This window comes from Gopherus evgoodei, chromosome 9 (genome assembly GCF_007399415.2).
Source record: "Gopherus evgoodei ecotype Sinaloan lineage chromosome 9, rGopEvg1_v1.p, whole genome shotgun sequence".
Taxonomy (NCBI): domain Eukaryota; kingdom Metazoa; phylum Chordata; order Testudines; family Testudinidae; genus Gopherus; species Gopherus evgoodei.
This window is the reverse complement of record NC_044330.1, coordinates 79882488-79901128: the sequence shown is the minus strand read 5'-3', so window position 1 is coordinate 79901128 and position 18641 is coordinate 79882488. Positions and strand designations below refer to the sequence as shown.

General features: G+C 39.7%; 1 protein-coding gene across 1 annotated transcript in view; it reads left to right on the top strand.

The window, feature by feature from the left end:
• LOC115657916 (connector enhancer of kinase suppressor of ras 2-like) overlaps window positions 1-18641 on the top strand; it is a 521635-nt gene that overhangs the window by 273566 nt on the left and 229428 nt on the right. Inside the window, exon 8 of the mRNA XM_030576266.1 lies at window positions 16362-16430. Coding sequence (XP_030432126.1) covers window positions 16362-16430 — 69 coding nt within the window. The remainder of the gene's footprint in view (window positions 1-16361; window positions 16431-18641) is intronic.

Here is an 18641-nt window from a genome sequence, read left to right as displayed (position 1 = left end):
GAGCCAGCTGGGCCTGATTGGGGCATGGCCACAGCTGAGCCTGCTTTCTCCCAATCAGCCCAGGCTTCTTTCCCTAGCCACAGCCCTCTCCTGGGCTGTTTTAAGCATTACAGTGCATTACTTTACTTTTATCCACATTAAGTGTCATTTGTCATTTTGTTGCTCAATCACTTAGTTTTGTGAGATCTTTTGAAGTTCTTCACACTCTACTTTGGTCTTAACTATCTTGAGCAGTTTAGTATCATCTGTAAACTTTGCCACCTCACTTTTTACACCTTTCTCCAGATCATTTATGAATAAGTTGAATAGGATTGGTCCTAGGACTGACCTTTGGGGAACACCACTAGTTACCCCTTTCCATTCTGAAAATTTACCATTTATTCCTATCCTTTGTTCCCTGTCTTTTAACTAGTTCTCAATCCATGAAAGGATCTTTCCTCTTATCCACTGACAGATTAATTTACGTAAGAGCCTTTGGTGAGGGAACTTGTCAAAGGCTTTCTGGAAATCTAAGTACACTATGTCCACTGGATCCCCCTTGTCCACATGTTTGTTGACCCCTTCAAAGAACTCTAATAGATTAGTAAGACATGATTCATAGCGGCGCAGGCCGAGGGAAGTGCTGGCCACGGCTTCCCACAGCCCCTATTGGCCTGGAGGAGCAAACTGCATCCAGTGGGAACCACGATCGGCTGAACCTATTTCCAAGCAGTCCCATTATAGTTACCTCTTGGACCAGATCCTGTGCTCCACTTAGGACTAAATCAAGAATTGCCTCTCCCCTTGTGGGTTCCTGTACCAGCTGTTCCAAGAAGCAGTCATTTAAAGTATCAAGAAATTTTGTCTCTGCATTTCATCCTGAGGTGACATGTTCCCAGTCAATATGGGGATAACTGAAATCCCACACTACTGAGTTCCTTATTTTGATAGCCTCTCTAATCTCCCTTAGCATTTCGTCATCACTATCACTGTCCTGGTCAGGTGGTAGATAATAGATCCCTAACGTTATATTCTTATTAGAGCATGAAATTACTATCCATAGAGATTCTATGGAACATGTGGATTCACTTAAGATTTTTACTTCATTTGATTCTACATTTTCTTTCACATATAGTGCCACTCCCCTGCCCCCACATGACCTTTTCTGTCCTTCCGATATATTTTGTACCCTGGATTGTTTGTGTCCCATTAATTGTCCTCACTCCACCAGGTTTCTGTGATGCCTATTATATCAATATCCTCCTTTATCACAAGGCACTCTAGTTCACCATCTTATTATTTAGACTTCTAGCTTTTGTGTACAAGCACTTTAAAAACTTGTCACTGTTTATTTGTCTGCTCTTTTCTGATGTGTCGGATTCTTTTTTATGTGAATGTTTCTTGTCTGATCTGGCCCCTGCTTTATCCTCTTCCATCCTCACCTCCTGACTAAAACCTAGAGAATCTCTGTCAACAGACTCTCCTCTAAGAGAAGTCTCTATCCGATCCATGTGCTCTTCTGCTGCAGTCGGCTTTGAGCAGAGAGTCTAAATCAAAGGGACAATATGAAAGAGGGGTTTGTGTGTAAGTGTAATATATATTATGGAAGCACCAGTTATGGCTCCATAGTTAAAATGGAGGTGAATTTTATACTTTGACACCTTTAGAAAAAAAATCTAATATATTTCTAAAAATCAGTTTAAACTAATCTGGGTCTACAAACACCAAATATTGCCTCAATCATAATTGCATGGTTATTGCATGGCACCAATACAGGGCACAGTTAATGTTGCTTGGGTGCCCTAACTGTGCATTTCTATACTTAATATATCTATAATTCATTTAAGAGTAGCCTTAACTCTGAATTGACTAGGTCTGCAATGTTTGGGGATAATTATAACATCTCTTTTAATGTATTTTACTCTAAATTACTGATAAAGTCTCTCAAGCTTTACTTCATCTTAACATAGTATTTGTATCTGAGAATATGTGTAAATACACACAAACGTTGTTAAACACACACACAATATGCTTGACGCTGAACTAAAAAACAAGGAAATGAAAAGTTAAGCAAATAAATACCCTCTACTGGCAGTACATAGCCTCCACTCACATGCATACATCCTACCATTACCACTTGTTCAACACCCACAACAACCTTAACTCTGCCCCCTGAGGGGTCTCCTTTACCAAACTACCTTCCCATCACACCAGACTACTCCTCAACTTTCTCTTCCTCAGTACTCCCTTCACTATATCCCCATCCCACTAATTGTGGATGTTTGATATATCTAATCAGATATACTGTAAGTCCTGAAGCAGTGAGAAATAAAGGAAAGTAGAGGAGACTCTTATCTAAGGAGACTTTGTAGACTAAAGACTACTTACATGTTAAAGAATAGCAGAACATTATGAAGAAGGTTCCCTATCCAAATCCACTCCTAAGAATCAGAGACAGATCCTGGCTCATTTGTTCAGTGACTGCTATTTGGGGTTGACTTTATGTAGCCAATATGATGTAATAAGAAAGGAACGGACAATCTCTGAACATAAAAAGAGATACGTTCCCATTGTGACAATGCCAAACCTTTAATTTAGTCTAGTTTAGATGGTTTGCCATGTCATGTTCCTGGATCTAATAAGAGCAGATATTTACTGAAGTAAACAGGAGACTGGACAACCTATACAACAGTGGCAATGGTGCTCTAAGCTAAGTCAATGAAATATACTTTTGTAAAATAGTAGAATTATTTGATGGTGAGTGGTAATCTGTAGGGCTAATATAGGGGTATTATGCAAGAGGTCTCTGAGCTGGTGAAGTGCTGGTTCAACAACAAATTGTTGTCAGTCCACAAATATTCTCCTCAAAGTTTATTTTTGAGCGGTTTTTTAGAGTGCATTGATTATAATAATAGCATTATATTAGAGTGCATTGGTGGCTGCCAGTAGGCAAATTTTGATCTATAGGCAATCACAGACCTTGTTGAAGCTGAGGGTGGGGGAGGGGTACTAGCCATCCTTTATTCAGGAAAAATGTAAGAAGCCTGTAAGCTCCTTTCTGGAGTAAGATAGTCTGAAACAATAGAAAACAATGCCCAAGAGACTAAGCCACATGCAGGGTTGATCAGAACCTGAATTATCTGGGTGGAGAGGTTTTCCCTGGTGGCTGATTAAGAATGTAGGGTCTGTGTGTGTCAGAAACATCCAGAATAGAAGCATAAATTATCAGAAAGCCAAGAGAGAGTTGCCAGAAAATCCAGGAGACATCTAGAAAAGTACTGGTAACATAGCTCTAGGAGGAAGCCAAGAGAGAGAGCTACTTTGGGGCAGCTGAAAAGAGCCTAGGAATTTTGAGCATGGAAACTGCCTCCTGTTGTTCATTTCGACTGTGTTCAGGGAAACAGGACTTTGTGTACCTTCTTTGTAGAAAATAGGTTTGCATCAAAGAAATACTTGACTCTCTCATCAATTTCTCCTCATAACAGCAAAAAGACCTGAATATTGGCTAGCTGCTCAGGCCAAAAGGGGTGAAAATAGAAATAAAAAAATAAATTAATGTACATAACCAAAATCCTCATCTCCCAGCATCTCTTAAAACCCATTCCTGTATTAACTAGGTGTGGTGAGTTTTACCTTCTCAATAGTTTTCCACTTTCAAAATATCAGGTAGCTGTTCTAATGGACTATTTTGTTAGTCTCGAGCTATGCCTTATTGCATGCCCTCATCACTTATGGGAGGTCTCAGCAGGAGCGGCGCCAGGATTTCTGACTCCCTAGGCGGATGGCCATTTCACCTCCCCCTGCGGCCCCGGTGAACTTACTGCAGTGATGCCGGCGGGGGTCCACTGGTCTAAAGGCTCCAGTGCGGCAGGTCCACCGGAGCCTTTAGACCAGCGCACTATCTGCCGAAATGACTGTGGCAGCTCCACCGGAGCCTTTCCAGCAGCGGACCGTCCACCGGCATCACTGTGGTAAGTCCACCGGACCCGCGTGCCGTCCCCCCCCCCCCGGCAAAATAGCGCCTCCCCAAAATTCTGGCGCCCAAGGCCATTGCCTAGGTTGCCTAAATGGTAGCACCGGCCCTGGGTCTCAGATACTGGATACTCGGATATTATGGTGATAGGCATGGTGTAAAAACTTGAATAGAAAGTCTGCGTTAACAAGCAGTCAACTTTCTGTTTGCTGAAAAGCATGTATGGCTTCCATATGCTAGCCAACTCCTACAGTGATCGCCCGTTATAAAATTTCCATTTTCACCTTAAATGCATAAAGCTACTCATTATTTTGCAGTTTTACCTTAAATTCTGAGCATATACTATAGAGAATACTACAGATACTGAGGTAATGCTATTTGTTATCTAAGGCAGTTGGCAAGGTTATAAGTGATGACTAGTATCTGGAGTAGATCCTGTATCTCTTACAATGAAGTCAGCCTAAATGACACACAGTTTTTTGTCATGAAAACTCATACTGAATGAAAACCATATGCACATACAAACTCTGGCAGCTGAATTACAACACTAGGATAATGGAGTTGAATATAATGAATTCTCTCATTTTTCTTAAGACTTAATGTTGCAAAGAGTCCCTGTCTTCTTGCCATCCCCACCAGTTTTCCTCAAGGGAAAAATTGAGAATGAATGGATACCACGTAGGACTTAATTAGAAAGGGAAGAAAACCCTGTTTCAGAGAACAAGATGAGTATACAAAAGCACCCTGGATTATGTGGGGATGGGAATCACCTGAGTGCCCATGAGCCATTTACTAATGAGTAGATAGATCATCCAGAGCTGTATGGAAGGATGCCAGTTACTCTAATTGGCAGCACATTGCTAATGGGCTAGGGAGGATATAAAACAGCCAAAAGGAGCTGAGAGGGAGAGAATGAGATGGATTAATTAGTTCTGAGGACAGACAGGTGTTTCCCCATACCTGGCTAAGTCTGTCTTCTTCCCATCTCAATTCTAATTAGTCTGAAGCATAGGTGAGAAAATTACTCATTTTTTACTTCTTCATTGGGACTTTAGATCCTGCTTCAAGACAGCTTTGATTCCTCATTTAGAACTTATTGCATCGTCTAATGCTTGTACTCCTTTTTTCAGGGAGTTGTATCTGAGTTGGCCCCAAGAAATTGAAGACACAAAACTTCTTTTTTCAGTTGCCTGTGTTCTGACCAGACTATCACAGTTTGGTTTTTATAGGTATTATATTTTGTGAGTAGTTTCTTTGAGTCTTCAGGTGTGGGCAGGTGTGGTTTAAGACCTTAATGCTGCAAAGAGCTCTCCCCAGACAGATCAATTTACCTATGCAAAGCTCTCTGCAAGCTCAGGGCCTAAATTTGCATATATTCCAAGTGGAGCTGCTTAGATATTACAGTGATGTTCCATCTAGATTACTGATGGATACATAATGAAGAGGATTTGGTTAGGTTTGCATCATTCTTGTCTTCAAATAATACAGAAGGCATCAGTCTTCAAATAACAGAGCAAGCATATCAATAAACCCATCCAGCTGGGTTAGTTTATGTACTTTCTCTCCCTTTTTTTAATGCTTCTGCTTAATTTTTGGTGGCAGGTTTCTCTCACTTTGCTTGATCTGCCCCTTTAATTGAAGTTGAAACTTGTTTATAGAGAGGAAACACTTAGTAAACCATGGCAGTGTGTCTTTTCCTGAGGGACAGGATATGTTACATACCCCCTTCCCATGTGTAAAAACTCTATAGTTTTTTAAATAAGTTTAGCCATTAAACTATGTTCATTTCAAACTTTTATTCTGTGCTCTAAAACATTTTGTTTGGAGCTTTTCATAAGATTTGCCCTTGATGAAACTTGATATATTCAAATCTGTCACTATGTCAGCATGAGAAATCACATATCATCTGTATTCACCAAGGTAGAAAAATGAGTCCAAATTGTAGTTAACTAATGCCATAGAAGAAAGCAGTACATACAGCAACCTGAGCTGGAAGATGTGAAATATCTTGGTAAATTATCTAATGCTTAACCATGCAAATCCAAAATGATGGGAGAAAATCTGTGATCTGTGCTGCTGCTTCATCTTCAAGTGAGGTACATCCTTAGAGAAAGAGAAGTTTAGGAGCAAACTAACCTTTGTGCAAAGCACATTGTTGTCTCTGGGGAATTGCAGCTTCAAGTGCAGGTTTTTGCAAAGTGATGCCACAAGCTTTCACTCTCTTCATTAGCTTTTAATGTTTTGGGAGACAAATCCATGAGGAAAATGGAGGAAGATGTAAAAGAAGCAAAAAGATGTTGATATTCAAGGGAGACTTTTCAGGGCGTTGTGTTTCAGCATAGAACTAAAAGGGACATTTTCACTGGAAATGTATCTAGTTCACAATAGTTTCTGTATTTTTACGTAAAACCACATTAATGTGCATCCCATTGTACTGTCAAGAAATTAATGGTATCAGGCCAATTTCAGTCTTCCTTGGATGGTTCATAAAACATTTAGGAAGTATTTTTCAATTTTTAAGGAGGAACATATATAGCTAGCTACGCAGAGATGACACAATTGTACTTTTTAGTACAGAAGGTCAAAATGATCTTTTTATTTTCAGTAAACATTATATTTAATAATATGACTATCAGCATCCTCAGGGAGAAGAATTAATTACAGCGAGGTGCTTGTGTGAGGTGTGAAAAGCTGAAAGAATTCATAATACTTTGAGTAATGAAGTAAGAAAGCTGAAGGTTGATATCAGTCATTTTGAAAAATAATTTGGTAATCTCTCAGGACATAGGAATGCTGGGTAAATGAGGAATTAGTGTGCAAGAGTTTTCTATGCCTGCTGTTTTCATTCTGCTTGATGAACAAGAATTCTTGTGATTGAATTATAACACACCCTTCTTCTCTGCCCCTGAAGTTTCCCTCTTCTCTGTCCTGGCAGATCCCCTTTTCCAATCCCCTAAAGATTCTGATTCCCTCTCTTTCTCCTCTTAGCCCATGAGCTCCTCACCTCTTTTTCTTCTCTACCTTTCTAAAGTCTAGTTCATCTCAGTGTGCCCACAGAAGGAGAAAGAGGCTGGTGTGCCAGAACAGAAGATGGATGCAAAAGTTGAGTGGTTCAGAGGGGAACTTGTAGGAAAGACACAACTGTGTTGGAGACACAGAAGAAGGAGTTATAATGATAAGATCATTACAGTACTTACCTTTGTGCACATACCATGGTGAATACAGTTATGTTTTCTTTAGTTTAAAATATGGTGTAATGAACTGAAGTGGTTAATGGACTTTATTTGGGAGTGCAGGAGGTAGTGGAGAGCATGAACACATGAGCATGGAAAGATAATGGACAATAGTGCACTGGAAGAGTTGAATAGAAGAAAAGTAAGGAATGGAGCAGAAATGGAGTGAGGGAAGGAGCAGAGTGAAGGAAAGTGAGAGGTAGATGGAGAATAAGGGAGGTAGGAATTTGGGAAGGGAAAGAAAAGGAAGTTGTGATAGAGGCACTTGTTTGAGTTCAAGAAGAGAACAGCCAAGAACAGGTCTATTCTGATATCAGGAAGTTAATGTCAATATCAAAATGTTGATTCCTGCCTCTGATCAGCCTATGATGTCCACCTCCATTGCTAACTTTCAAACAAGCACCTTCGTGTTTTCTCCCACACTGGCCCTCACGTTTGGAAAAAGTTCCCCATAATACTCCACGAAACTAATTCGCTATCCTCCTTCAAAACTCTCCTTAAAGATCTCCTTTGCCATGAGGCCTAAAAAATGCTTGACAACAGGGAGGCTGCTGGTGCACTAAGTCCACTGCCTAACATACAGACCAGTATTGTTTGTGTTCCCTTGTATTCTCCCATTGTTTGTCTGTATCCATCTGTTGTCTCTTGTCATGTACTTAGTCCTTGACCCAAAGAATTTACAGTCTATCTTTTTGTTCTGTGCTTGTACTGCGCCTCACACAATAGAGTCCTGGTCCAGGCCTGGGGCTCATAGGCACTATGATAATACAAATAATACCTAATAGTGATGTTGAAATCAAAACAAATACAAGCTATATAGGGTTTCCATGGCCATAACATAGACCACTAAGCTTGTACCAGGCCCAGCTTGCTTTTCATCATGGAAAAAGCAGAATAAACAGACTTTGTGTAAGAGAACTATATGAGCTTTTGGGGGATATAACACATACCCCAGTGTGTAAACAGACCCTAGGTTAACTCAGCCCTTGTCTACACTAAGAGTTTAGGTCGAATTTAGCAGTGTTACATCAATTTAACCCTGCAGCCGTCCACACAACAAAGCTGTTTTTTTCGACTAAAGGGCTCTTAAAATTGATTTCTGTACTCCTTCCCCAACGAGGGGATTAGCACTTAAATCGACCTTGCCAGATCAAATTTGGGGTAGTGTAGGGTAGTGTGGTCGCAATTCGACTGTATTGGCCTCCGGGAGCTATCCCAGAGTGCTCCATTGTGACCGCTCTGGACAGCGCTCTCAACTCAGATGCACTGGCCAGATAGACAGGGAAAGGCCCATGAACTTTTGAATCTCATTTCCTGTTTGGCCAGCGTGGCAATCTGCAGGTGAGTGCAGATCTCATGAGCAGAACCATGGTAGAGTCCAAGAATCACAAAAGAACTCCAGCATAAACCGAACAAGAGGTACAAGATCTGATCGCTGTATGGGGAGATGAATCCATGGTGTGAGAACTCCGTTCCAGAAAGTGAAATGCCCAAACATTTGAAAAAATCTCCAAGGGCATAAAGAACAGAGGCTATAACAGGGACCCGCGGCAGTACTGAGGGAGGGTTGACTAATGACATGGCTTACAGGGAATTAAAATCACCAAAGGGGGTGGGTTTACATCAAGGAGAAACACACACAACTGTTACACAGAATGGCCCCCTCAAGAAGGGAACTCACAACCCAACCCTGGGTTTAGTAGGCCAATGCTCAAACCCCTGAGCTATCCCTCCCCCTGCTATGCCAAGTAGGACTGAATCTCCATTAAACTTTTCAAGGTGTCCCTGACAGATCTCACCAAAACAATTGTTGGCCGTTGATTTCATGGAGGGAGGGAGGGAGCAAATGAATACAAAACAAATCTGGTCTGTCTCTTGTTTTGATCCACTCCATCTCTCTTATACATCTTAGGCTGGCAGCAGACAGTGCAGTACGATTGCTAGTCATCGTTGTCTCCTGGCTGCTTGCCAGAAGACGGTGCAGTACGACTGCAGGCAGAACAGAATCTCCAGGAGACGAAACTTAAAAAGAGAATGATCTGGAGTCACTCCCATTTATGTCCAGGCGCTCCTGACAGACCTCACCGAGGTCTGCCAGAAGCGCCCATGTCTGCCCAGGTGCCCTGCCCGCCCTCACTGAGGTCGGCTAAAAGAACACTCAGGAGACGACAACGATGGCTACCAATCATAATGCGCCTTCTGCTGCCAAAAGGCAATGAGCTGCTGCTGTGTAGCAATGCAGTACCACGTCTGCCAACACCCAGGAGACATACAGTGATGGTGAACTGAGTGGGCTCCATGCTTGCTGTAGTATGGCGTCTGCATGGGTAACCCAGGGTAACCCAGGAAAAAAGGCGAGAAATGATTGTTTGCCGTTGCTTTCATGGAGGGATGGAGGAAGGGGGGGGCCTGATGACATATACCCAGAACCACCTGTGACAGTGTTTTTGACCAATCAGGCATTGGGATTTCAACCCAGAATTCCAATGGGTGGCAGAGACTGTGGGAACTGTGGGATAGCTACCACAGTGCAATGCTCTGGAAGTCGACACTAGTCTCAGAACTATGGACGCACTCCGCCGAATTAATGGTCTTACTGGTTTTAATCAACTGTATAAAAATGATTTCTAAAAAATCAATTTCTATAAATTTGACCTAATTTTGTAGTGTAAACATACCCTCAGACGTCCTCTGCAGCCACTTCTGCATTCTCTGTTATGAAATGGGGGCCAGGATAATTCTGTGCTATCTATATAGAGGATTAGTGGACATTTGGATATACATAATCATGTACCCAGCAGCCCTTCATGGAACTCCTGTGAAATACCTCTCCTCACTGGCAATTGCAACGGGAATGAAACTTAATTCCATTGTGTACAGTGGCTTTGGATTTCCCCTGCAAGCCTCTTGTTCAGCCACCTGCTCCCAATGTAGCCCTTATTATGATGGATGAATTTTCAACCTATGTGCCTAACACATCTGTGGCTAGCACTTGTAAGCCCTAGCAATGCAGCCAAGGTAAGTAAGTGGAGAAATAGGACAGTTCCTAGTGCTATTGAGCTGAAATAATCTGATTTATCATTTCTGTAGTTTGGGCCATGGCCTATATAGTGTATACTTCTAATGTGGCAAATGTCGTAATTCACATATAATATTTGATATATCTTTTATTGCTGTGATGCTGTTCCTTTCTCTGGTTTGTTTTCAGTTAATTCAGTGCATCTGTATGTATTGTTTCACTGTTTTTTCAATATCATCATTCAAGTCAGTGGTTTCTAGTCAAGTATTATACTGAATTTTAAAAATCCCTCATTAGTTAAAATTCCTCAGTAATCCTGTTTTTCTTTCATGTCTCTTTATTCTTTATGACTTGGTGTTTGGTTTGTGAAGCTTGGCTCAGATTTTTTTTTAAAGAGTCTGTCTTTTCATGTTTAAGATGTGAACCAATTTTCTGTGTCTTCTGGTTTATAATAAACATAATAGCACTGAGATGGTTTTTCAAAACATTTCCTGTTAGCGATATGCTGTGGGTGGCTGAATGTAGTGCACACTGTCTTTCATGAACTAAAAGAAATCATTTGTCTATTTGCTTATTACAGTTTTTTTTAAATATACTTTTAAAAGGGAAGAGGGAAGCATTTTTTATTAAAACAAGTCACAAGCTCTTAAAAAGAAAAATTTGTCAGTAGACCACGTTAAAACCATAAATATTTTAGAGGCTAATTTCCAATTTGCAAACTGCTGTGTTGCTAACATAAGGAAGCAGGACACCACTAAGAGTTGCTTTTTTGTTTCTGCTAAAAAATGTTTCATGAAATAAAGCAACTTCAAAGACCTTTATTCCCAGCATTTCAGTAAATTGATTTATCATCCCTTTTGAAGGGATAATTGACCCCAGAGCCACAATTTAATTTTAAAAGAAAATAACTCAGCTTTGTCAAAGTCAGAAATAGAACCTAAAAGGAACAAGAGCTAAATCTTAACTTTTACAACTAATGTTAATTGAAATCTAATAAATTGGGAACAGTGTTTCTGTCCCTTCCACAGCCACCTCCCATTCATTGTGGGTATAACCATTTAATACAGAATGACTTTACGGTCTAGAAATAGAGATGAAATATCCTGTACCTGCAAATGTCCTAAAAGTACTTATGGGTGACCCAGTAAGTAAACTAATAATATTGTTACCCCTTTTGATTTGAGAAGTTAGCCAAAATCCAGGATCTAGCACAATGGTTCTCAACCAGGGTTACAAGTATCCCTGGGGACAGGCAGCTATCTTCCAAAGGATACTTTAACTCATTTAGATACTTGCCTAGTTTTACAACAGGCTACATAAAAAGCACTAGCGAAGTCAGTACAAGCTAAAATTTCATACAGACAGTGACTTCTTTATGCTGCTCTATATCAGTGGTGGGAAACCTATGGCCCATGAGCCACACACAGCCTATCAGGGTAATCCACTGGCGGGTCACAAGACAGTGTGTTTACATTGACTGTCCACAGGCACAGCCGTCTGCAGCTCCCAGGGGCCGCGGTTAGCTGTTCCTAGCCAATGGGAGCTGTCGGAAGCAGTGCGGGCTGCAGGGACATGCGGGCCACCACTTCCTGCAGCTCCCATTGGCTGGGAATGGCAGACCGCAGTCACTGGGGAGCTGCAGAGGTCTGAGCCTGTGGCTGGTCAATGTAAACAAACTGTCTCGTGGCCCACCAGCGGATTACCCTGACGGGCCACAGGTTGCCCACTACTGCTCTATATACTATACAATGAAATGTAAGTACAATATTTATATTCCAATTTATTTTATAATTATATGGAAAAATGAGAAAGTAAATGATTTTTCAGAAATAATGTGCTACGGCTTTTTTACTATTTTTATGTCTGATTTTGTAAGCAAGTAGTTTTAAGTGAGGTGAAACTTGAGGCATACACAAGACTCCTGAAAGGAGTATAGTAGTCTGAAAAGGTTGAGAGCCACAGGTCTAGCAGATAGTATCCATTCGGAGGAGAAATTGATGATGGAATCAGGTATTTCTTTGATACAATTCTGTTTATTTACAAAGAATGAACATAAAATCTTGTTTCCTTGAAGAGAGTAGGGATCAAATAGCAGGAGGCAATTTCTTTGCTCGCAGTCCCAAGCCTCTTTCCAGCTGCGATTTACCCAAAAGCTCTCTCCCTAAGCATTTTGTTAGGGTCTTGCTACTCAGGGGCTTCTCTGGCTGCATCTTGGCCTTTGCTCCTATCTCCATGCTTTTGTGGTGTTTCTGCCAATTCAGATCAGTCCTTTGCTCTTGCTTTTACATTCAGTCCACAGTAATACCCTTCCATCCATACGGTTCAGGTTCCTGAGCGGCCTTACATACCGTCTGTATTTTGGGTGATCGCTCTTATTATTTCAGGTATCTTTTAAAAAAGTGTCATTTAATTATTCCCTTGGGCTTGTCTTCACTACTGGGGTAAGTCGACTTATAAGTTACACTACTCCAGCTACATGAATAATGTAGCTGGAGTCAACGTAGCTTAGGTCAACTTACCCTAGTGTCGACAGGACACGCTCTCTGGTTGACTTCCCTTACTCTTTTTGGAGAGGTGGAGTACCGGGGTCGACCGGAGAGCACTCTGCCATCGATTTAGAGGGTCTTAAGTAGACCTGCTTAATTGACCCTTGCTGCATCGATTGCAGCCACATCGATCGCTCCATTGTGAAAACCAGCCCCTCGTTTTGCTGAACGGCAGGTACTTGTTATATCCACCAGCTCTAGCGAGTTTTTTCCAAACCCTCAACATAACAAGATATATAAACTGGGGATAGTTGAATACTCAGAGTGATTACTAGATAATGCCTGCCTAGAGATGGATTAATTTTGCCTCAGCATTCAGAAAGTGGGAAGACTGGTGGCCCAGCGGTTAGTGCAGTAAGAAATCATGGTATTCTCTCCTTGGCTACTATCAACTTGGTATACAAGCTTTTGCTCAAATTTGCTTGCAGCCTTTATCTGTCAACCTTACTAACTCATTGAGTAGCTTCTTGTTCCTTTAGTAGTCCCACTGAAACCAGTGCAGCTATACGCAGATAAGCTACTGCCCAATGTAAGATGCAGAATAAACTCGGTTTCCATTCCACATCTGTAAAATAAAAATATTTACCTATATATATCTTTAGGATGTTGTGACCTTAATCCAATAATACACTAAAGTTTTTTTTAGATCTGAAATATTATATACTACTGAAAATAGAAGTAGTAATAAAAAACAAACGTGCCGTCAATATTTTAACAGTGGGCTTCTATAAATATATCCTCTTTTAGTTTGTGTTTAACCTTGTTTAGCCAGCTGTGCATGTGGCTGCAGAGAGGAAGTGTGAAGGACTGGGATAGTAATTCATTCGTCTTCTTACTTAAATCATTTTCTTATAACCACAACCAAAAAAAGGAAGTAACACCATATGCACACTCTTATTAAATACACTTCCCTTAAATGATTATTCTTCACTCCTGAAAATTATATCAAGTGTTTTATCAAAAATAGCAGTCATAATTCTTGCTTATGCCTGTAAATCCCTTGACTGATGAATGGAAATGCCTTTTGTTCATCCACAGTAAAAATATAGATTTGTTCAGCTGTCACCACACCCTGCAGTAACACTGAAAAGGTGGCTATAGACAGCAGTTTTTTAATCCATGTGCTGAATATGTCACTTAAACCACACAATGTCTACCTTAGTTAGAATGTCTAGTTCACAAGAATTTTACTGAGAAAGCCTGTTATGCCTACAGACGATATTAGATCAAAGGCCATCTTTCTCAGGGAGAAAGGTTTGGGATTCAGTGATGTTTGAAACTCTGTATAAATTATGGATTTTCACATTTTCTTAACTCTTGGCTGCTATATACCATTACTCTTGCTGAGGTCCAAAAGCATCTGACTGTCAACACCAGAAGCATGCAACAGTAGGGAGGATATGGTAAAAAAGGGAAATTTTAAATTGTTGAATGCCAATTAATTTTATTTTAAAAATACTAAAAATTTAGTTTAGTGAAGCAAAGAATGGTAAGCCAGCTCTTACTAATTATTTCTCTAATGGCCATCTCAGAGGTGTGACTCCCAGTATTTTAGTCACGGGTTCTTTTCTGTTCCTGTTCCACCTCATGGGACATCATGACTGAGATAAAGAAAAATAATTACAGTTAACAGCCATGGCTATTTCGTATTAAAGAAAGAAAAAGAAAACATAACCCCCCCACACAAATGACAAATTGGTTACTTCCATTACAGTGTCTTCTGTACATCTCTCTGTGCAGAGCTTTTAACAGGGTTTACACCTGTGAGAGTGAGCCTGCATTTGCTGGGGCACTTTTCTTTTGTTAAATGGAGACCAAGGTCTTATTTCCCAAAATTATTGTGAAGCCAGTCTTAGTCTGTCCTTAGATAACTTAAAATATTTATGAATGGGCAAAATACTTTTGTTTAAGGAAAGGTGGCTCTTCTTGGTTATTAACAAGAACAACCAGACAGTGTATAATAGAGCAAAGCTATTTAATTAAATTCTATGAAATAGAAGAAAATATCTAAATCAGTAACTTGGAAGAAGCCATTTGCCATTCAAGGAGCTGTCTTAAAATAGGCCAATTAATGAATATTAAGAATTTTAATCAAATTAATTAATTTACCAATATTTAACTTCCATCTCCTCTCCAGGAATACATGTTCTAATCATTTGGTGATTAATAGGAGATTAACATATTTTAAATTCATGTTATTTCAACATTCCAATAAAATTATTACAAGAGTTTTTTAATCTAATCCTTAAACATTTTACCATTTACATAGGAATAATATTAGGAGCTGTATTAGGAGTTGAATGTTTATAGAACATCTTTGCAAGTATGCATTTCATAAAGGTATTTGCCATTTCAACATTTAAAAAATAAAAGGTTTAAAACATTCCCACCTACACATGTCCTAGGTGCTTTTCTGAATGAAGCTTTTAGAGTTATTATAAAATTTATTTCAACAAGGATATTCCTAGTATTTTTGAGTAGGTTTACTTAGAAGTTTTTCTGGGAAAGTGAAAAAAGCTCACTTTACTTCTCGATTTACTGCTCTAGTAACATAACACTACATTCCTTTTCATAATCCGGGCTCTTCCTAAAATAGCCCCCATCCCAACCTTTTGTTTTTATTTAATTCAGAAGATTTGGGTCACAACATGCTGGTTTTCTTTGTACTTTTAGTCCAGTTTCAATGATAGAACTAATCTTGTTTCTTTTTTAGGCCCTGATTCAGCAAAGCACTTACACAAGTGCTCCATATTTCTTAAAGGACTGAGGCACATGCTTAGAGCTCACTGGAGTCAATGAGATCTTGTGCACATGCTGAAGTGCTCTGTCCAATCCAGAGCCTTAGTCTATATTTGCTTTATTGTAAACTGCCTGGGTTACACTTAAATAAATATATGGTCCAGCCCAAAGCAACCAAAGTTATGATAATTGAGGATATTTCATCTTGAAGGTCTAGTCTGAAGCAGATGAACTGCTCTTAAATAAGTTTAAGAAAGTCACCTATCAAGGCCATTATCCATCAGTGAAGAACAAAGTCAAACTCTCAAAGGATACTTTTAATTTCAAATCACCCTTGTCAAATGAAAGAGGCAAACTTATTGATATTTCAGGTATTATACTGGCTGCAAATCTAAAATTTCAGTGGATCATTTGTTTGGGTAGTTGCTTTGTTTTCTTGGCTATATTTTTGGTGCTCTCAAACATTTTGGGGGCAACTGTATTGATTTAACAGTGCAATACCTCAGCTGTACCTGCTGGTGCCTGGCACCTTCCATTCAGCTGTGTGCACGCATACCCATGGAGTCTGGGCTGCTTGACACCCTAATCTCATATTTGCAAGAACAGTAGGACAAGTTAAATTGCATGGGAGGTGAGCAATAGAGTATACCAGGGCTCAGTGGAGAAGATGATCACTAGTTTAGGTTCCCCATCCCTACAGTACCCAGTCACAGTGCTGGTATGTATACTGTGGTTGGAAAAGGAAACACAGCACCTTATAAATACAATTTACTATTGTTATAGAGTTTCCTTGGGCAGGGCCTATTGTCTTTTTTCCCCTACTAGTTCTTGGTCCTTCAGTTACCAAATTAACTGTTATCTCTTGCCTTTAGTCTCCTGCAGATCAGTGTAAGAAGATCCATGCAGGGGATGAGGTAATCCAAGTCAACCATCAAACTGTGGTGAGTACTTAGTAGATATTGCAGTGTGGGTTTGTTCTGTTCCTAGCACTATGAAAAATATTCCACTTGGTGGTTAGCTTTGTGCAATCTAAATTATTATTGATGCATTTAAAAAATATTGAAGGAGTAAAAGTTATCCAGAAAACATGAAAGCTGTGGTCTGATTGATTGATCAACCGCTCCTCTAGGTATTGAGATAAATTTGTATATTTCTGTATTTGCTGTGTGCTATCATATTATATAAGAAGATCCAGAAACATATTATCAATACATATATTCATTGCAAAAACTCTAATTCTTACACTTTGGTTTTCATAATAAATAAACCTACTAATTTAATACAACTATTTTAAAATGGAGTTTAAATTGTTTATATTCTAGGATTTATACTCAAAATGCAGAAGTACTATAAAACTGAGATACTGAATAATCTCCTCCACAGGAGCCAGTGATAAGCAACTTACTAAAATAACTCAAAAACATCTTCAAAACAAAGCTTTGATTATTCACTCAAGCAGAGAAAAGGGATGAAACACCAAAAGGCCCATACACCAAGTTCTGACATAAACTTTATTCTTTCTTTGCAAGTTTTGGGGGAAGTCTGCTGAGCTCAGACACTCTGCTCCTGGGCTGGGAGAGTCAGAAAGCCCCTGTGGCATTCTTTGTCTATCAGAGACTCATCTCCAGCTACTGCTGCCCATTCAACCTCCATTCCTCCCTCATTTGGCATTTTAGGGTTTTAGTGTCCCCTTTGATCCTAGGTTTGGGCCTGGGAAGAGTAAACCTTGCTAGCCTAGCTGGAACCAGGCAGGTGGCTATTCCCCAATTAATAGCTTTCCCAGTGTTTCCTCAAGGAACCTTATTTGTCATTGTTTCATTTTTCTGTTTTTCCCTCTGACAATCTCCTTTGATTTAACTCCTTGCAGTCAAGCAGGATAATATTAAGCAGGTAACCTGAGTTGCACATGATATTTATAAAAATAGACATGATTCCCTCATTCTTACCAGGGGTTAATTGAGTTAGCACTTCAAATGGCTACTGGAGCCAGACAACCATCTGCTCTAGGGTTCCCAAGGTTGGCATCCATATGAGTATGGCCTAATATTGCCTAATTAAATTAACTATCCCACCTCTGTCATTGACTTGCTGAATGACCCAGTGCAAGTCACTGCACCTCTGTGTTCCCCATTAGTAAAATAAATGTTATTTCTCCACCTTGGTAAAGTTTGTTGAGATCTCCAGAATAAAAAGTGCTATATAAGTGCCAAGTTTTATTTTTTATTATTAAAAAGTCGTAAAATGACCCTGATGTCATGGTGACTCTAGGTTTCTGGATTGCCTTTATCTGGGCTTGTCTACAGTACATACAGGATGTGTAATGGAGCAAAGTTACCATTGCTGTTGGTACCTTAACTTTTGCACATCCTGAATTTTTGTGATTGTAACTGAACAACCTTAACATTGCAGTAACTCAGTTGCATGTCTTTAATTAAGTTCAATACATAAATTTCTAATTAGTTAGAACAGCTCATTCCAGTAAATGGGAAGCACGCTCCAGAAAGTAAGTTTGAACAGCTCAAGCGTAATTTTACTAATTAATTCACCATCCACATTCTGGGAAATTCACTAACCATAAATTGGTATAGTTTGGAGTGTTCTCAAGATATGGTATTTTCCTTCCTAACTGGTGGTTGTTACCCTTCATTAACAGATCTGTTTGAGCTTGCAGGGTAATGATTTTTTGTTGTTCCCTCACTGTATTTCCCTACACAACCAGTCTTTTGTTCCAATTTAATTTCTGTTCAAATCATCAAAATATGGATAGCATCCAACTTCTGTTCCAGTCTGGTAAGGGCCAAATATGGAGATTCTAGTAAGACCTCCCCATGCTGATTGTTAGTATAGTGTGTCATTCCAGAGACTCTTGCCTTCAGAGTATGTGTCACCAATGTCTCTTTTGATATCATTCTTTCTGCCATTGCCCAAATTTGAATTGTCATGGGTGCCCATTACTAGAGAGGTGAAATCAGTCTAAAGAACTAATTTTGCGCTGCTTTGAGTTACTTAATACATTGGGAAAGGTTTAATCTTCTGTCTTTCATCACTTTTCATTCCAATAATAGCTTAAAAGTTTTAATAAGAAAATATATTTGGAACAACAAAACTCCACTAAAGATTTTCAATTCAAGACCCTGCTATCCAGGATAAGA